We start from the raw sequence: 20467 nt of genomic DNA on the forward strand, positions 1-20467 counted from the left end.
GGGATTTGGATTTCTATTTTTTATTTTTAAGTTTATTTATTTATTTAAATATTATTTAATTATTTTTTGCACTTTTTTCAGTTTTTTGTTCTTTTCAATTTTTAAAATATTTTAATTGAGACGGACGATTTTAGCCCTCAAATTAACTGCCAAATTGACATAAGGACTCAATTGAAACGGATGAGAGAGTTGGATAGGACCTCTACAGTTAAAAACCCTAGAATTTTTTTTTTCTTTTTTCAGAGAAGGTAAGACTAAAATTAGTCAGGGGCCGCGCGAACGCAGGCCCCCACCAGCACAAATTATGACATTGGCTCTCCCACGTTGGGGAGACCATAGACTGGCACCCCTCCTGAGTGCAATGGAGGTCACCAACCTAGGCCATGGGCCCTCTTGATCGCCCATTGACCCTGTCCAGGTAAGTATATTTTAACGCCCTCCTTGATCCTCTTTTATATCAACTCTTCCCACTCACTCTTTTCTCCCAGTCGATGTGGGATTAGTTTAAAATGCCAAAAGAAAACACAATTAACTAAAGAATTTGCATACAAATTTGTCATCTACCCTTTACTCATCATCAACCCAAAGAGAAACGTAATGGAACTTAGAGCCAAAATTTCAATGGTGATGGAATAAATGAGTGAAAAATTAGTGGGACGACAAAATCGAGTACACTGTCACCAAAATCTCCATGGATCCTTGTATGGAGGAACATAGTTTTCTGTGGGAGGGAGGAGGTGAAAAGAAGCTATAGTTTTTTGCAAGATAGGCCCCACCTGCATCACATAAAATGCATATCAATAATTATATGTTAGCAGAAGATATAAATAACAAGAAAACTTCATTTCCTTCATCAGAGAGAGAGAGAGAGAGAGAGAGAGTTACTATGTTCCACTGCTTGTTGAGAGTTGAAGCATTTATAGAGTACAAGTAACCTGCAATTGAGTTTTTGTAAGATTCAATGACAGGTTTTATATTGCAATATTAACCCAATAAAAACATAGCCGTTACTTTTTTAATCAAATGGCATCTTCTCCCCCCACAAGTATGCGTGATGCAGAGAATGATGAGAAAAAAGAATGAAATGAAAAATCTTATGTTTAGCACTGGAATGGTTGAACAAAGAAACTATTTTCCTACCATCTCTTTCGGTTGTTGAAGCTACATAGTGCCTATAATTGTTAGATTCTTCAGCCTGCACAATTTGTAACTGTTGTAAGAATCCTAAAGAAACCAGGACAGTGAGCGAATTTTTATTCAACTGAAAACTGCTCTTAGAAAGAACACTTACAGTTTTCGTGGGTGCTTTGCGAACAAGGTACTCATAATACCAGTATGGCTCACCATCAATCTGAGGAATAAAAATGATCAAGCTTCATATGTCGCCAAGTAGATTTTACAATGACGGTTTCAGCTATGTAAACCCAAAAAGGTGTGGGAAGCTTACTTCACCAGAATGTGCATCAAGAACTGAACTCTCCGCCATGCGCTGACTTGAGGTGACCCGCTGCAGAGAACTGTAGCATGTCAGATCAAACAAGCATCAACTTGACAACATCAAGCAGTCAAGGCTATAGAATATTCCCCCAAAAATTGGATAGGTAACTCTACAACGGACTGCTCCATCCCATCCAACCACAATCCTCTTTACAGGCTACTCTACTAAAGCAAATTGGTTTTTCGATTCATCGTAGTTTTACTGGACAATTTCTTTCCTCCCTTGGGATGCTTCCTAAGAATGTATTATCATGTCACAGTTACATCAAAATTAGTACACTAGATTTTTCAAGATCCTCCGGTTGAGGATAATCTATCATGCCTAAGGTTTCACTTTTTAATATTTCTTTCAGTCCTAGTTAAACTTAAAAAAAAATTCACACGTTGACAATCAATCGTAACAAACTTTTTCTATTCAGCCAGCCTTAAAATCAAAAGCTATTAGAAAAGAGCCAGTGTAACATTACCAATGCAGACTTGTCAGCCAAAACAGAATCAGCAACATCTTTTGCAGTCCATGTACTCTTGTCTACTGATTTTATAATCTTTGAATTCGGAGGACCTATCTGAATCAAAGAAAATTAAATTATAAACCTTTGAAAAATAACTAAAGGGGCATTTGCACTTGATGAGTAGTGATCTTATCAGGAGTTACCGAAATAGAAATGATAAGATTATCAACAATGTCAACACGCTCAGAAACAATGCGAAGCCGTGCATCAGCTGTATAATATATAAAACAGTTTCTAGTGAGTATTATGCATATGATCAGCATTCATGGCCATTGTCAAATATGGATATAGACGTGTTCTTAAATTTATCTATGAATAGTCAAGTTTTCAAACTTCTGTTGAAAGACTTTCATCATTCTATTTTTGAAGCTGAACTTACGAGATAATGGTGCAGCTGATGAATAGCGTTCTGGCTTTCTTGACTCCACCCTTGAAATACATGAAAATAGTCAGGTTCCTACAATTTATATGCCACGATAATTGCATATAATTCAACTAGTCGGTTTTTGTGCTAAAAGGGGAAAAAGAAACATACAGAAAACTATTATCAGCGTCTCATTTAAAGAAAATAATGCATGATTCAGAATATTATGAACATTAACTCTGATAGCATTATGGACGGAAGAAAGCATAAGCTTCCGTTCAGATTCAAATTTGTTCCTCCGAACCGAAAAGTAACAACAACCACAACGATACGTATCGAAAAGGGGGCAAATTGCATACCATTTGAAAATGACCTTCTTTGATGGCAACTCCACTGGGTATCGATAAGAACAGGAATTTATTTCATCAACAAACGTAGCCATTTTCAAGTCTTCCTCTGCAATGGACCCTGCAACAACAGTGGCCTATTGATAATTGCTAATTACAAAGATACAAAAAAGAATTTTAAATTATTAGAGATTATATTCATAAACATTACTAACCGTAACATATTTCCAAAAAAGAATAAATAAAATTTTCATTTTCCATGTTCTTCCCAGTTTCTTCAGAGACTGTAAAAACCATCTGACCAAATTACCGAAGTGTGAATTGAGAAAGCTCACCTGAAGATGGGAACACTGCAAGCACTGGAGAAGAAAGGCCAAAGAGCAACAACTCCCTTCTGCAAAACCCACTTTGCAAAGTGGGTTTTGAGATGGCACTTGAACATGGCTGCCATTTGCTCTGCTGCATCACAGTTCTAGCCTGCTCTCTAAGCACCAACCCAAAAACAGAACCAATAATTTAAAGAGATAAATAAAAATACAGAGAAATATTCATTCACACATTCATGTCCATGATAAGATTAAGAGAGAGAAAGTACCTGAAAAAGAGTTTTGAAGGAACAAGCTGGTTGGATGTGAAGAGAGAGAGAGAAGGAGAGAGAACAACCATTTTTGCTCTCTTCTTTCTTTTGCTCTGCTTTTCTCTCTTTTCTTGCTCGGCTCATCCACTCAATGGAAGACCCAACTCCCAACAAAAATGTTAAAACCCAGTTTTTTTAACACGTGTCCTTCTAATAAGAGGGTATATGGTCTGAGTAACGACTGACCAATCATTTTATGCCACGTGATATGCTTAGCCATTAAACTTAAGTAGAATACAACTAACCCTGTCTCCAAACAGAGCCCCAAACAGTTATAGTAAACCCAGTAAAACGTCCGTGTCATGCAAAGTGAAGAGAAGAAACTTTTTATTATTAGCTTTCCGATACACTAAACATTTCTCACAGAGCGAAAAATAGAAGAATTTCCCTGAAAATCATTTGCTCTTTTTTCTTCTGCGTCCTCTGCGATCTCGGGAACTAGGGTTTCGGCGATTTCGAGTTCTTGGTTTTGCTTCTTTGGATTTCAAGATCGCCTCCTCGCTCACGGTGAGCTCTCATTGACCTTCGTTGGTTCATGCTGTTAACTTTTTTTTTTCCTTTGATCTTGATCATAATTAGGTTTCGTATTACGATGATCCGCGTTTTGGAATTTCTTTTTTGCGATGAGATTTGAGTTGATTATCTGAGGTTTGAGATTTTGTTGATCCATGTGTGTATTCTGTTCTTGTTTACTTTGTGGAAAGCGGGATTTTATACTTGATTGATTACTTGAAGTCTAATGAGAAAAGCAATAATCAAATATGGGTTTTGTTAAAGTGAATCTTGATCTAGAGGTTGTTTACTTATATCATTTTTTTCTTTTCGTGAGGAGATTGGATAGTGATCTGATATAGTGTATCTTTTTGTGTGGATATTGGATAGTGATCTGAGTTAGTGTATCTTCTTATGTGGATATGAGATATGAAATTGAGTTCTTGACAAGTTGAGACACTAACTTTGACTGGTTTGGTTTCTGAAGGATTAGTGGATTGAATAATTTGTTTGGTTTAGTTGTTTGTGAAGGATTTGTAATCTTATGTGATTAAATTGCACACATGAGTTTGAATGGTGTTTTCAAGATCAGTCCTCTACGGTCTTCCTCTTTTCATCTAATCAAAGGTCATAGATATGATATGTTTTGGATTTGTCAGTTGCACTCTCACCATCAACTGATATTTTTTGGTACAACAATTAGCTTATCCTTTGAGTAAATTCAAAGTAAAGTAAGACCCAGGATTTTATCTCTTTATTAGTGGAATCCCAGCTTATTTTGACATGAAAGCTTTATATTTTTGTTTCATCCATGATTACATTATTAATGTTGTCTGATAATATCCGGTTTTGCATTTCTTTGAAAGTAGCAGATTTTTATGAATTGAGACCATGAAGCCAGGATTGTCTTCTTTGAATCCCTATGCAGCAGCATACATTCCACTCTCTAAAAGGGAGATGGATGATAGAATGTATGTGACGACGAAAGATTCTAGCTGCAGCAATGAGGCAGTCTGGTTTGGGACCCCACAGAATTATTCCCAGAATCAACAGCATAGCAAATCTTATCTTGAATCTGATGCCCCTGGTACTGCAAGACTCCCCAGTCCAAAGTCATTTGCTGTAAAGAGCTACCCTGCCCATGGTTCTTATGGTTCATCTTCACAGAATGTGAATGAAGTGACAGCACATGAAGATTTTGATATGGCTTTGGATTATCTTGAGATGACATTTCCTGGTATATCTGATCAGTCCCTTACTGATGTCTATTTGGCAAATAAGGGTGACCTGGATGCCACCATTGACATGCTGAACCAACTTGAGGTGAGACTTCCATTTTATTTTTTTTGGGTGTAGTTAAATATTCTTCATTCGGTAAAGTCATACATTATCCTCTATCATCTGTCCATCTACAATTATGTTGCTATGAATTACATTATAAATACTTAAATAATGCTGCTTGCAATTTTGAAACAGTTACAGGTCAAAATTGGAAGGTCTTTATCCAATTTGAAGCATAAACTGAGTATGTGCTGTGTTCATGTCACCGACTAATTAAAACAAAAAAGAATAATCAAGCTCCTCGTTTTCTTTGAAAAATTTCTCTATTGCAAGTTCATTTGACTTTGCATGCTTTGCCATGTTGGTAGGTGGTGCAATTACTGTGTGATTTAATTGACTCATAGTGACAGTAATATGTTTTGCCATGTTGATTGTTTATGACATTTCTTATTTATATGAGAAATCTTGCTCCCTTGATATAATTGGTTTTCGATTGGCTAGAATGTATTTAACTTTTTCTTTGGTAGGCGAGTTTTATTATGAACTTTATAAAATTGAGAATATTCTGGATATCCAGCTCTGGCTGTTTGTTTCCTAACATCAAACATATAGAAATTTTGTGTCTATGTTTATCAACATCAGCTCAGAGATAACTCTATCATTTGGCTTACATGTTTGGATTATTTGCCCTTACTATAATTCTTTAAGAAAACTTCAGATTAACTTCAGCACTCATCCCGAAATTTGGTTTGTCTCTTACAGTTCTACACAGTTGAGTCTTCTGAAAGTCTTCCAGACACTTTGGACATAGGAGATGTTTCTGAATCTGGGTTGCCAGGCAATAGTGCATGGAAACTGAAGAATGTAGCAGGTGAAGCCAGCGGTTCACCCAAATCGTAGCTCCTATCATCATCTCCTGTTCGTTTTTTGTGGAAAACAAGAAAAATGTCAGTTGTTTTACCTTGACATGTTTGGTTTATGGGCAACAAGTATATAAATAGAGGATCTTCTCTTGGGATCATGGACATCATGCACACTTAGTTGTTTGATAATGGTTGTATAGCTTCTTAGATGCTTGTTCTTAATCTCTCATTAACATTTTTCTCGACAACTTCGGGTTTTATGGGCCAAAAGCTCACAGTGCAAACGTCATGCCGCTTTACGGTTTTCTGCAATGAAAATGTTGTGCTTTTGAATGTCGTATTGTACTCATACTTCACCCTTTTATTTTCTTAAAGGGAAAGATTGAGGCTAGGCCTGAAGGCTTCTCCCATTGTTATTTCTGTTTAAAGAAATTTCACTTGAATTTTTTTTTTTTTTAAAAGCCTTCGTTCTGCCTTATAAGCTGAGGTGAGCAACCTTTGACATTCTGAAAAGATCAAATCACAATCAGGATTCAGGGGATGAATCTATTTATGTCATGTCGGACTATTTTAATTTTATTTTGTCTGAAAAATTTACCACAAATATTTAAATTATTCACAAAATTCAACTCATCTATCACAAGCCAAACCAAAGTCCTTATTTAATTCTTTCTCATGGGTTACGACCCAAAAGTGAAATTATACAAAATCCAGTCCAGGATGGCCCAGATTCATTTATGCCCATGAAGGCCTACACTGTCAAGCATTTGCTCAGAACCCTCTTTAAGCTACAAGCCTCCCATTTTATGACCAGCTCATATTAGGATTTCTTTTCTTTCTTCTTCTCCGGCTTACTTACTGGGAACCATGCTCTGTTTGGCTGCAGATTGGGTTGTTATCTGTGATGTCTCTTTGTACAGTTTGTACAGTCAGTTGTTTCTCACCACACAACTTTACGGTCCGTCCGGTAACGTTCTCGGACCATGACACCCTCCTTTCTCCTCAACTAGTTTAGCCAAAAGTCAAGTGTTATCTAAATAAAAACACATTAAGCAGTTTTGAACTAGACTTCAAGTGTATTGGTGATAGACATCAATGTTATTTATTGTCTCCTCGAGTTTGTCTAAACACATGACAGGACGTCCAATCTTTATTAAAGAACGGATTGTTGATATGGTATTAATAGCGTTTCAAAATCACTGTGGATAACATGTGAAATAACAAAATATAACGATATATAATATTGACAATATCGACGATATAAAATTTGTGATTTAACAAATGACGGACGGCATGCTCACGGAGAAGTATCCAAACGTAGCCTCACTCTTGAGCCGTCATTGTTATGTGATAATGTGAGGCACTCAGGGTTCAGCTAATTAAATTACAGACAGTTAGTTTGTGCGGTTAATTTGTAGAGGTGCCAGAAATATGTCCGTGAGCTTCGGTAGTTAAAAAAGATACAATATCCATCAAACGCGGTCTCAACTCTTAACAAAACATACAGTAAAACAAACAAGATTGCATCCTCAAGTCATCATCATATATTAAATACAAGATCAACAATTCTGAAGAAGACTAATCTAATCATTTCTGAAAGAACCCATTTCATCATTTGCTTCTTTCTTTCTGAGCCTCAGACAATCTTTGACCATCTTGAATTGTGTGATTTTGGCTTTAGAGAGAGAGAGAGAGAGAGAGAGGTGGATGCTGATCTGGGTTTTTTTCGAAGGTTGTAGCTTTGAAGAATTGCATCTGATCTGATAGTGATTGAAGATCATCAATCTTTGTTTTTTCTTTCTGGAGGTATAGAAGATGGGGGTGGATTATTATAACGTATTGAAGGTAAACAGAAATGCTACAGAGGATGATCTAAAGAAGGCTTATAGGAGGCTGGCCATGAAATGGCACCCTGACAAGAATCCTAATAACAAGAAAGAAGCAGAAGCCAAATTCAAGCAGATCTCCGAGGCATATGAGGCATGTTCTCTTTCTTTCTGCTATTTTTGTTACATGTTCATTCTTCTATATGCATATTTAGATAGGTAAACAAATTTTTAAAGGAAAAAAAAACAGAAGAAAAAGGTTTAAGCTTGTTGATTTTGTCAATTTTCATAGTTCAAGACTTCAACTGCTGGATGATTGCAATGCAAATGTACGATAAGAAAGAACAAAACTTTAATGTTTCTGAAAGTTGGTTTTTATTCTTTGGAGAATTGGGTAGTCAGCCAAGAATGATTACAATGGGACTTCAAATAATGGGATTTATAGCATTTGTGTAAACTCTTAAGAAGATCAAGTAATTAATTGTGTCAGGCTCAATTCAGGTGGACTCTTTTTTCTGTTCCGTCTCCAACAAGGAATTCTTTAAGAACCAAATGGGGTGTGGTTGATCAAAATTAAAAGAAAAAAAGAGAATGAAAGCATCTATGCTCATTCATATCTGCAAGCAGTGAATTGATTGGGGTGTACAGAGTGAAAATAACAGAATGAAATGTGTTTTGTGAATTCAGGTCTTGAGCGATTCTCAGAAAAGAGCAATTTACGATCAGTATGGCGAAGAAGGACTGAAAGATATGCCGCCTCCAGAAAGATACGCAAATGGAAATGGAGGTGGATCAAAAGGATTTAATCCTAGGAACGCAGAGGATATATTTGCAGAATTCTTTGGAAGTAGTCCTTTCGGATTTGGGTCAACAGGACCTGGGAGGTCTATGAGATTCCAATCTGATGGAGGAGGGGGAATGTTTGGCGGATTTGGAGGAAACGAAAATATTTTTCGATCATATAGTGAGGGTGTTACACCAAAGAAACCACCAGCAGTGGAGAGCAAATTGCCTTGCAGCCTTGAGGAGCTGTATACTGGATCAACAAGGAAAATGAAGATCTCAAGGACTGTGGTTGATGCAAATGGGTAATTCATTTTAACACTGTCCCCAGTTTATTTCTTTGTTTCCTTTATTGCTATAGATTAATTGGTTATAATTTAAATACGATATAGCAATTAGTACTTCCAATATTTCATCTGCCTTACATGGTAGTTATTTATGATTCTAATGCTAGTCAGTTTATTAAGGCTCAAGTGAGCATCAATTTAGCTAAGAGATGATCTTTATAAATGATAATCCTGTTTTCTTTTTCTCATCGGGTAAAATGAAATTTACAGACGTCAAGTGCCAGAACAAGAGATATTGACCATTGATGTGAAGCCAGGATGGAAGAAGGGAACCAAGATTACATTTCCAGATAAAGGTAATGAGCAGCTTGGCCAGCTGCCAGCAGACCTTGTTTTTGTGATTGATGAGAAGCCCCATGACACATACAAGAGAGACGGCAATGACCTCGTTGTGAACCACAAAGTGACATTAGCGGAGGCATTGGGTGGAACCACGGTGCATCTCACTACGCTCGATGGTCGTGATCTATCCATCCCGGTGACTGACATTGTGAGCCCGGGCTACGAACTTGTTGTTGCCAGGGAGGGCATGCCAATACCAAAAGAGCCTCGTAACCGGGGTGATTTGAAGATCAAATTTGAGGTGAGGTTCCCTACAAGATTAACCCCAGAGCAAAGAGCTGGACTTAAACGAACTTTGGCCGGTTGAAGAGTATGTCATGACCTTTTCCATTGTAAATTGGCCAACAGTTGGGGTAGCTTTGAAGTCACATACATACAAGTCAAAGCTGCATTTGTTTAGTTTGTAGGCTGTGCTTTCTCTGCACTGGGATGAATGCCGGCATTTTAAACAAGTGATGTGCCAAATTACCTATTGTTTGATATACATTCATTATTTTTTGTATATTTTGTTGTCAGCAATCAGTGTTAGGTTCATGTATTGTGTCATTGCTTGTATCCTTTTAACTTTTCTTTGGCTATATCCTTAACTGTTCTGTATTTTTTACAATATAGTTTCCTACAAGGCGGATGCACTGAGTCAGTCCCAACCATTAATCTGTATTCAGAATAAGAAAATATCAGATCAAGTTCTTTCCCAGGATATTTTGGTTGTTTTTACCTCTTATCCATTGCCTTAGCTTTGCTTTGCTTAAAATGGTGGGTAGTCCCAGGATTCCAACATAACTAGCTCCACTGATTATTAACAGACGGCAAATGACAGGAAATGGACCCTTCCCCAAAATTGGCATAGAGCAAGAAATAGCAACAAACATGCATGTTGTCCTAAGGATCTTGAACCTCACAAGTGTTTTCTTTATTCCTTTTTTATTTTTTGTGGCCATGAGACCCTTTGCAGGTAAAAAGCCTTTTTAAGAGAACCTTATGTTCAGACAGGAATTGGCATTATTACAAAAATAAATAAATAATAAACAAATGGGAATTGTCACCAAAAGTAAACAAATGATTCTCACGAGTCACAACTCAAATATCCATGTGGTCTCTGATCATCTGATGCCTCACTACTTGCAATGACATTTACTTATCTTTTTGTCCTTGTTTAGCTCATTCTGAAAGATACAAGTTTGGCTGCATGAATAAAGTTGGGGGTCTTTAATGCTCTATGATAATAATAAAAATTAAAGGAAAATCATTTTTTTGTGGCAAATCTATTATTTTTGCTTACATTGTCATCAATATTATTATAACAGCTCAACCGTAGGAATAAATGGAGAAGAAAGGAGAGGGTATAACTGTACAAACAAGAATCCATCTATTATTATCTAACTACAAATCTTGGAACCTCTCTCTGATCTTTACATCCATGCGTTGTTGAAATGCAAAAATCATTTTTACTTACATTGTCAACAAACAAGAGCTCCACATTGCCATTTCAACACTGTCAAAGCCTCAAAGGCAGCTCTGCCTGCGTGTATCTCTACCAAGCTCCTCATCACCCAAGAAACAGTTAAAAAAGGGAAGGCTTGAACTTGGACAATCATCCATCCATTTTGAAACAAGATTCTTGCATCGGCGTACTTGAAGCCACAAAGGGTCATACATTCACTGCCTAAAATATAGTGTTGGCCACTTCATTGCCCACCCTACTATCACCGCGTTGCTGAGTGCCACTGATCGCGGAGAGAGAGCCCAAAATGCTCTCACCAACCTCACTCTTGCAAAGGGGGCAAGATGCATTGATCTTCAACCACTTATCCACGCATTCCTTGTGGAAAAAATGAGAACATGGCAACTCTCTCAGCTCATCATTGTTTGCGTATTTTGCCAAGCAGATGCAACAAACCTGTTCAATTTTACGACATTATTAGTAATACCGAGTATAATAGCAGGGCAAAGGCTTCCCCAAAAAAGGAGGAAAAGGGAACCACTCTGTAAAGAAAAAAATACATAATACTTTTATTAATCATACCACCAGGCAAACATATCTGGTAAAATCTAGCATCAAACCACCCTCTACTAAATTTTCAGTAGGGTACTACTAGATTCCAAGACAAATAGTGACACCAAGAAATGCCAAATCAAGACACATTTGATAGTTTCAGTGTAAAGAGTGTCAAACATTTAAAATCTAGTCCAATTTGATCAGGAACTTGACTGACTGGATACAGAATCACTACACTCAAATGAATATGGGAGGAATAAGGTTTCAAATGGCATGTCATGTTATAATACTACTATCTTAGTGTCAAGAGAAGAAAAGAAATTCACCATGCGAGTAATATCATGCATTCATTACTCATTTAATTACTAGTCACTAGTCAGGCATAGGTCCTAAATATATTGTGAAGACTTGTACTTCGCTAAACTCGCTGGACCATACATACCGCATCCTCTCCAGAGATCACACGCTCCTTCTCAGTTCCTGCAGCCACAACACCACCTTCAGAGACACCTGCACTGCTGCTATCTCTATTGTCACTATTTTTGTTTTTCTTTAACTTGAACTTGTATGTTGGCAGAGCATTAATTGATTCAGGTGTGGCTCCTCGTGCCTGTGTCAGGTCTTCTCGAAATCCAAGGACAGATATTATACAAGGAAGACAACAGCAGATTGTTGCGCACAAAATGAAAGGCATGGCGTATCCGATACAACTAAATGTAAGAAATACTATACATAACCTGCATGAAGAAAAATTGATATGATCTCCCCACTCAAAAAATCCAGAACTGGAAAAGTAAATCAGATTGACAAAAGTACCTGTATAGGTTAGGAGCCTCACTGGCAGATGAGTGCCCACCAAAAATCCAAACATTGCCAACTACGAACCAAACCGCAAAGAAACAATCCAATGCCATCTTAAAGTATTCCACAAGTACCTTGACTCTGTTAGGCAAAAATGACCTCATGTGTCAGACAACTTTTTCTAGTACTAGCTTCCTTATTAAACTTGCAACTCAAGTTACCTTCTCAAGACAAGGCAAACTGAGTAACATAATTTCTAACAAATAGACACATAGGCTTCTCATGGATAAACAATTTAAAATATAGACAGAATCATAAAGCAACAACACTAACCTGATTAAAACATCATTTGAAAGGGAAAATAATTGAAAAGTAACTGTCAAATTCTAAAGGACCATACTAAATCAAACAAAATTTACCATTCTCTTAAAATAGACAATAATTACCACTCCAGAAGATCTTGACATTAATTTAAAGCAACAAGTGACACAAATGGATTTAGCTCAAATAAATTGGAATATTCTTCAGGTAAAAATATAAATACGAAAAAATACCCCATGAATGAGACAGCCACATTGGAGCTTCATTAATACGGTTGTAAACTTGTAACAGAGAGAAGCAAAAAGAAAACTCCAGATACCAAGATCCTTTCACACAAAGGATTTGTTACAGATCCCTAAACTGTACCCATGTTGTGTAACTTCAACATGTGCGTTCAAGGAATTTTAAACCATCAAGACACGAGGAACCCAAATTGTGTGAACTCCCAAAACATGTAGGCTCCCAAATTGTGTGAACATCCAAACCATCTCTTCTTTTAACCTCTCATTTTCTGTAAGCTCCTACTGATATCACACAATAGAGACAACAAAAGACACGAGCGAGCCTTTATGATGAACTATCAATATGGCACTTATGACAACTTAACTTTAACAATGAAAGCCGAGTGTACTCATCTCCAAGGAGTTTAATTACTTTCTTTTGGGGTCGGGTGAGGGATTGGGGTAGATAAGGGGCACAACAATATGACTGTTCTGAAAGAATCATTCAATGCAGGCACATTGTAATTTTGCTCAAAATGATGCAGCCACAACTCTTAAAATAGTCTATGATAATGCCAAGAAACATGCCGTCTCTATAATTTTAAGTCTACAAGGAGCTTCAACCTTCATTGAATAAAATAAAATGTTTTAAATATCATTAAAAATCATGCAACTTAGGAAGAGAATCACAAAATATATGCCAAACAAGGACAAAATGTTTCATTTTATAAAGCACAGTGCCTGAAAGACAACAGCAAACCATACCTTCTGCTTAGTACTTCTGAACTTTGACTGCTTCTAGAAGATGCAGTGGTAGTCTGAAGATCTGCTTCAGAAGTCCTAGAAACAGAAAGAGAAAATGGTCTTGCTGGTACATTAATCTGAGAACTGTGACGGGCTTGAGCAGAATCTTGTTCTGAAACCTGGTTGCGGTGACGATAGCGCCAATACAGAAGAGGAAGAATAGCAACACATCCAGATGCATAACCAACAATCCATGCAAACAATGGAGTGTGAGGATGCTCATGCCTTGACAAAGACAAAACAACAACAGATGCAACAATTTGGCTCACAGTAAGAACCAGTTCAATAGATATCCATAATCCAGAATTCAACGGACTTCTGCGGCGGCGAGTATCCCCTCTCCTTCCTGTTGCACTGTTCCTAGAGTTTGATCCATTAGATGAAAAAATAGAAGGTTGAAATGTGGGTGCTCTTGGACTAGTTGAAGGTCTGTCTTCTTGCTGTGATGCATTTAAGCTATTTAAAGATGTACCATGAGGCAAGCTAGATGAGGAGGGATCACTACTCCCAGTTATGTCAATAATATGCTCACTTCCGTTCATATCTTCATGTCGTGATTGCTCCATTAACAACGAGGAAGTGTAAGTTTGACTTTCAAGGGGAAGCTTCAATGACGCAACATCCATCTAAGTCCACCGAGACAACACGGAATAGGAATGCATAGATCTTTAGAGCAAGAATCCTACCTTTATGTTCGTCTCCTCAAATGTGCTAACCAAATTTCACTCTTGTCCTAAAGACCTATGCTGAACCAACCAGCATAGATTATGTGGCACCACGAGATGCAGAAAGCTTAACAATATCAATCCTGTTCAAGAGCAAAATATCAAATCAGAATTGTATTAGTCATATCCTCAAAGCAACATTTTTACTTTTGATAGAAAAATTATAAAAGAGGTACAATGGGAAAATAAGAATCCAAGGACTTTGTTAGTTCAACCAGTGGAAACAATCAAGAAAAAACTCGAATCAGGGACTATGCTAAAAGAAAACCATCAATTTCAAAACACTAACTTCTTAATCCCTTCTCAAATTTGGCAACAAGAACAATTCAAGCCCCTAGGATTAGAACAAATTTCAAAATAAATGATGTAGATACTAAAGTATTATCAATATTAGAGATGTCATGCAAACTGAGAAAGCAGAGGTAATATTGACAGTCACATAGATCAAAATCTACCCAATGGTGCAAGTAAAATACTATTTGTTTGGTCACTTGAAAAATATGAAACTATAATAGAACTAACATACTAGGCATTAAGCATCAAATATTGGAGGTTCCAAAGGGCACAATCCATCAATTTTAAAATAATAAAAAAAATATTATTTTTCAACAACAGAATTCTGCTCACAGTTCAACTCCCTACTCTTTTCCTAGATTTTCTCTGCAACCAAACAGCAGGTATCAGTTCACCCATTCTTTCTCTATAGCATAACGTTCAAGAATTTCCCAATGGGTAAACTATGCCTTCAATTCAACAGTTGATTAATACCATTTCAATAATATATACCAATCGAAATCCTAAAATTCAAATATGCTAATTATTCTTCAAGAACGAACCAACACTCAAAGAATCGAAAACACAACAACCCACTTTCAAATTCAAAACCTAAACCCAAAAACAAAAACCATTTTTCACATAAATTATTGATTCCCAATCTGCTTACACATATACAATTATACATATATGGAGAGAGAGAGAGAGAGAGAGAGAGAGGGTACCAGATTGAAGCAGAGTGAGAGGGAGAAGGAGTAGAAAATAAGGTAGCGCCGTCTGGAAATCGAGTGATTGCTATGAAATTTAGGTGGGTTTTTGTTGGTACTTGGAGGGAGCGAGAAATTTAGAGAAAAATAGCGTCGTGCTGTCAAGACTCAGCTTTGGACCTTCGCTGAGGAAAAGAAAAGAATTTTTCCTTCTTTTATAATTTTTAATTTTCCCTTTTGCCCTTTATTTTTTCTTTTTTGCATTTTTCATTTTCGGGGTAGCTTCGGTTTCCGTGTGCCCTTTTTGGCAAATATCAGTTTCCTCCCTGAACTTTATGGAAATTGTTAATGGGCATGCCTTTTGCTTACGTCATACTCCACCTGCCCCTCCTCCCTTCTCCTTCATGCTTCTTCTTTTTAATTTTCTATTTTCTTATCGGCTTTTTAAAGCAAATGTCAAACTAGTATTTTATACGGAAATACCACTATGACTATATTAAATGTATTTTTCCCTCTATATATTGTAACATAGAGTTCAATTCAATATGGACAAATCCAAGGTATGCTTCACAAATCTAAACTCAACAACTTGAATATTTGTTTGCAATTTGAATTTTCATTGTATAACTTTTCAAGATAAATTTGAATCACTTATAAGTACGTTTGGACGACTCTAATCGTCAATCAATGTGAAACATAAGCACTCGTAAAAATCTTCTTTTTAGTCATATTCTACTCGTTTGTTAAATTAAGTAATATGTCAAACAAAACGACTACTCTCCTCTATCACAACAAACTAGTAATGTATACGGAAAATAGCACTATGACTTTTCTAAAATATCTATTGTAAGATCGAGGGGTTTACCTCAGTGGTGAGGTCCCTCTCCCTTCCCCCCCTTGGTCACGATAAGTGCCCCCCTCCCAACGCAATGTATCTATCGCTAGTTCTCAAAAAAAAAACAAACAAAAAAAACCTATTGTAAAGTTTGACTAATAATTAAGGAAATTGAATAATATATGATTTCTTATTTCTTGTTATTTTTGTTATTTCACATGCCTACGGATGACTGTGTAATCAACATAAATCTTATTTTTAGCTCTATCTTACTCAGAAGCTAAACACAGAGGCTACCATCATTCACAACAAACAATATTCAAATAGGTATTGGTTGAACTGCAATGCGAAAAAAGAGGTTAAGATTAAATAAATTTGTCTCATAAAATCAGTGCTTTATGACATGGATACGTGATTTAGGCTAGTTGACTAAGGTTTTGTACTCGCCCTTGTTATTATTTTTTAAACAAAACTACATATAGTTTGGAAATAATTGAAATCCACCATGTTATTATAAGTAAGATGGATTCTATACATATATATATATATATAAATATAATCTAGATTTATTTTTCAAAATGGAGCCTAGATTTTTTTTTTCCACGAAAAAACAAATGAAGGCTATATTTTCTATATGCATCATGAGACATTATGCATGTCGCAATCCGTATTATATTACAATAAATTTCCAAGATGTCCCAATCTTCGTTGTGATATGTGACTCACAGGAATATGCCTGTCAAAACAGAACAAGGAAATGAAAACTACCAAACCAAATCTACATTACTACGTGTTACCAGTCTATCAATTTCATAATCCAGCTCACACTAAATGACAGAAACCCCCTTGTTTTATCCACCATTTAAATAACCAAAATAAATAGATAAACAAAAACCCAATTTCAAAATATTTTGGGGTAAATTAGTTTCATTTTTATCTAATTACACCCAATCTCACTTCATTAACACCCACTGTCCTAAAGAGACACCCTGCATTTCCCGAGAAAATGCCTTAATTTTCTCCTCCACCGTGGACAGCATCCAAAAAGAAAAAAAAAACACAGAGAAAAACCAAAGATGGGTCCATTCATTTCTCTCTCATGGAGATCACAAACAATAATCTGCAACCCATAATCACAAAATAAGAAAGAAACTCCATAGATCTCCTTCTCGGAATCTCTGTCTCTTTTTTCCTTCCCCTACCTGCAAAAAATAAAAATAAAAACTCTTTCTTTTCTTTTTATTGAAATCTTTCAATGTTGCCTTTCAGATTCAAACCTTTGCAATCAACATCAACCTGAAATAACCCCCACCTTCATGTATATTTACATGTCTTCCTCTCTCTCTCCAAATTTATTGAGAGGTTTCATGTTTGATTGGTGAGCTTCAAATGTAATCAACCTTGCATCCCTCAAAGCCTCAAAATTTCATTGTTGTTCTTGTTCTTGTGCTGGTTCAAATCAGAATCTAACTACCCACATTGCCAAGATCTGATTTTTAATCAATGCCCACTTCAATTTCAAAACTTTGCCTCACTAAATCTCATACATTGTCTCTGTTTGCTCCCCATTTAACCCCAGATCTATGACAGAGATCTAGGTTAGGGTTTGGTTTCCCCAAATTTCATAATTTATCATACTGCCCCTCATGGCTTTTTGATCTAAAGTCTCTGTCTTTATTTGATATTTTCATAAAATTTCACCACAATGCTCAAGCAATTCCTCAGTAAACTCCCGCGGAAGGCGCTCAAATCGGATGAGCGGCCCGAGTCGCCGCGCACGAGCACGCCGCGGTCCAGCTCCCGGACCGGACCGTCCGGGGTGGGCGGAGGAGCCCCTCGATCCAACGGTGGAGGTAACTTGGGCCCGGGTCGATCAAACGGCCCGAAACGCATGTCATCGGCGGTGTTCCCGGCTAGTGTGGTGGCCGGTATCGAGCCTTTGGTGCCATTCAAGGACGTCCCCACTTCGGAGAAGATGAACCTCTTTGTGAGCAAGGTGAGCCTTTGCTGTGTAACGTTTGATTTCACAGACCCAACTAAGAATTCTATAGAGAAAGATGTTAAAAGGCAGACATTGCTTGAACTTGTGGACTTCGTAGCGTCTGGATCGATGAGATTTAGCGAGCCTGCTATTTTGGCAACCTGTAGAATGTGTGCTATTAATCTGTTTAGAGTTTTCCCGCCAAATTACAGGAATGGTGGTGGGGGTGAAAATGATGATGATGAGCCCATGTTTGATCCTGCTTGGCCACATTTGCAAATTGTGTATGAGTTACTGCTTAAATTCGTGACTTCTTCGTTTCTTGATGCGAAAATAGCGAAGAAGTATGTAGACCATTCGTTTATTTTGAGATTGCTTGAATTGTTTGATTCCGAAGACCCTAGGGAGAGAGACTGTTTGAAGACCATTCTGCATAGGATTTATGGGAAGTTCATGGTTCATAGGCCGTTTATTCGCAAGGCTATAAACAACATATTCTATCGGTTTTTGTTTGAGACTGAGAGACATAATGGGATTGCTGAGTTGCTGGAGATATTCGGGAGTATTATTAGCGGGTTTGCATTGCCGTTGAAAGAGGAACACAGAATGTTCTTGTGGAGGGTTTTGATTCCTCTGCATAAGCCGAAAAATCTGGGGTCTTACTTCCAGCAGTTGTCCTATTGTATCACGCAGTTTATAGAGAAGGAGCCAAAGTTGGCAAGTGTTGTTATAAAGGGTTTGTTGAAATACTGGCCAATAACAAGTAGTCAGAAAGAGGTGATGTTCTTGGGTGAGTTAGAAGAGATTTTGGAGGCAGTTAACATGGTGGAATTTCAGAAGGTCATGGTCCCTTTGTTCTGCCGGATTGGATGCTGTATTAACAGTTCCCACTTCCAGGTAACTGTCCCTTCAACTTTAGTTTCTCCTTCCATGGGATTTGTGTTTATTCATCAGTTTGACTCGTATTATCCTCATTTTGAAGTAGATTTCGCACCTATAAGTTTTATGATGGACTTTAGGCATGTGTACATTATTGTTAAGGAATTTGATGATTGCTTCATGTGTTTGTCAAGGAATGTATTCTCGTCTTAGCTCATTCCTTGGAAGACAATTTGTAACTTATCTTAAATGTTTTCAGGTGGCTGAAAGGGCCCTTTTCTTTTGGAACAATGACCACATTGTCAACCTAATTGCACATAACCGTCAAGTGATTCTGCCCATCATTTTACCAGCTTTGGAGAGGAATGCTCATAACCACTGGAACCAAGCAGTGCTCAACTTAACTCTAAATGTCAGAAAGATGTTTGTGGAGATGGATGATCAGCTATTCCTCTCCAGCCATGCTCACTATATGGAGGAAGAAGCAAAGCAAAGTTCGGCAGCCAAGAAGCGGAAGGAAGCATGGGAGCGGTTAGAGAATGCAGCTAGTCTCCAGCCAGTAACTGGAACTACTGCTGTTCTGGTAACTTCCCTAGCAACCTCAATCGCCTGTTAAAATATTAACTTTTGAACTGATGTTACATCCCAACCGTTCCTTTTCCGGTATTTCCTCTCTTTTTTTTATGGTGGTGGGGAGATTACAAGTAATGTATGGAAAAATGGCTGTAGTTTGGGGGTGGGATTTTATTGTCATGGTCCTTTGGCAGCCAGTAGTTGTAACCTCGTTTCCATCTTGTATTCCCCTGCTGCTGTGTGGGATGTTAATTGCTTCCCTCAGAAAGGTTTCTGGGGAGGGCCATGCAGTGACTTTCCACAATTTTCTGTACTACTACTAGCTTAATTGATTCCTTTTTGCCCTTTGTAACCCCTCTCTCTCTCTCTCTCTGATTCTCTGATGCTCAGCTATGTCTTTATCAAACCTATTATAGATCAATGTGTTTGTCAATGTCAAGTTATAAACCAAATTAGAGTAGGCACTTTCAATTGTTGCTCTTCGTGATTTAATGAGCCCCCCTATAAATGCTACCTGATATAATGAAAGGAACGAATATGGGGTAATATAAAATAAAATAAAATAAAGTATTGGCAATATCAGACAGAAAGTGGAGACTTGAGATCTCTGTAAGATAAAGATGTAAAGGTCATCACATCATTTTCATCATGGTTCCCTTATTGGCTGGCAGGTGGTTTGATTGAAAAAATATAAATATAAAAAGAGGTGGTGAAATGAGGGTACAAGTAAGAAGTTTCTCAATGAAGGCTAACCATTGATGTCCATTGCAGCAGCTCTAGGTTAAAACCTCATGGCATCTGGGTTTTCAACATCTTGAGCTGCTGAGTGCTCTTTGGGCCACCATTTTCAAGTTTTATTTTTTTTGGACAAAACCATTTTCAGGTATTTGGTTTCCCTGGAAAGCTGGAACTTAAGAGATGAAAAGGCAAAGTTGTCATGACCCCTTGTTAGGCAGATGGGAAAAGAAAGCTGAAACATCTTTCTGAAGCTGCTATAAACATCTACACTACAGCCTACAGGTTATGAGGGGCTCTGTCAAATAGTACTGTGCACCCA

The 20467-nt window shown here is 37.3% G+C and overlaps 5 protein-coding genes and 1 non-coding gene across 8 annotated transcripts; 3 read left to right on the forward strand and 3 right to left on the reverse strand.

Moving 5' to 3' along the window:
- Nucleotides 1-260: 260 nt before the first annotated feature.
- PPD5 (PsbP domain protein (Mog1/PsbP/DUF1795-like photosystem II reaction center PsbP family protein)) lies at nt 261-3470 on the reverse strand. Its single transcript, XM_021969558.2, has 11 exons — nt 3316-3470; nt 3056-3204; nt 2733-2841; nt 2389-2438; nt 2153-2220; nt 1965-2063; nt 1448-1507; nt 1292-1351; nt 1141-1195; nt 886-935; nt 261-776 (listed from the first exon to the last, which is right to left on the reverse strand). The coding sequence occupies exons 1-11, from the start codon at nt 3384-3386 to the stop codon at nt 678-680; spliced, it is 870 nt and encodes a 289-aa protein (XP_021825250.1). The 5' UTR covers nt 3387-3470; the 3' UTR covers nt 261-677.
- LOC148298004 (U1 spliceosomal RNA) lies at nt 265-426 on the reverse strand. Its single transcript, XR_015833249.1, has one exon. It is a non-coding gene; the product is annotated as a U1 spliceosomal RNA (small nuclear RNA).
- Nucleotides 3471-3674: 204 nt separating the features above from the next.
- Nucleotides 3675-6326, forward strand: CID5 (CTC-interacting domain 5). Of its 3 annotated transcripts, none has more exons than XM_021969610.2 (3): nt 3675-3864; nt 4716-5172; nt 5893-6326. In XM_021969610.2, exons 2-3 carry the CDS (start codon nt 4741-4743, stop codon nt 6028-6030), a joined length of 570 nt encoding a protein of 189 aa, XP_021825302.1. In that variant the 5' UTR covers nt 3675-3864; nt 4716-4740; the 3' UTR covers nt 6031-6326. The 3 variants fall into 3 exon arrangements, with proteins under 3 accessions (XP_021825302.1, XP_021825300.1, XP_021825299.1); XM_021969608.2 differs by having other exon boundaries at nt 4719-5172; XM_021969607.2 differs by having other exon boundaries at nt 3676-3864; nt 4722-5172.
- Nucleotides 6327-7480: 1154 nt separating this feature from the next.
- On the forward strand, nt 7481-9991 carry LOC110766315 (DNAJ heat shock family protein). The gene is made up of 3 exons (XM_021969618.2): nt 7481-7973; nt 8507-8907; nt 9160-9991. Exons 1-3 carry the CDS (start codon nt 7809-7811, stop codon nt 9596-9598), a joined length of 1005 nt encoding a protein of 334 aa, XP_021825310.1. The 5' UTR covers nt 7481-7808; the 3' UTR covers nt 9599-9991.
- A 535-nt stretch (nt 9992-10526) lies between these two features.
- On the reverse strand, nt 10527-15344 carry LOC110766291 (C3H4 type zinc finger protein). The gene is made up of 5 exons (XM_021969591.2): nt 15161-15344; nt 13399-14245; nt 12107-12232; nt 11733-12027; nt 10527-11191 (listed from the first exon to the last, which is right to left on the reverse strand). Exons 2-5 carry the CDS (start codon nt 14061-14063, stop codon nt 10958-10960), a joined length of 1320 nt encoding a protein of 439 aa, XP_021825283.1. The 5' UTR covers nt 14064-14245; nt 15161-15344; the 3' UTR covers nt 10527-10957.
- A 1618-nt stretch (nt 15345-16962) lies between these two features.
- LOC110766290 (Protein phosphatase 2A regulatory B subunit family protein) lies at nt 16963-19762 on the forward strand. The gene is made up of 2 exons (XM_088247111.1): nt 16963-18855; nt 19097-19762. The coding sequence occupies exons 1-2, from the start codon at nt 17683-17685 to the stop codon at nt 19451-19453; spliced, it is 1530 nt and encodes a 509-aa protein (XP_088103237.1). The 5' UTR covers nt 16963-17682; the 3' UTR covers nt 19454-19762.
- Nucleotides 19763-20467: the final 705 nt, after the last annotated feature.

The sequence above is a fragment of the Prunus avium genome, chromosome 1 (assembly GCF_965620075.1).
Source record: "Prunus avium chromosome 1, drPruAviu1.hap1.1, whole genome shotgun sequence".
Taxonomy (NCBI): Eukaryota; Viridiplantae; Streptophyta; class Magnoliopsida; order Rosales; family Rosaceae; genus Prunus; species Prunus avium.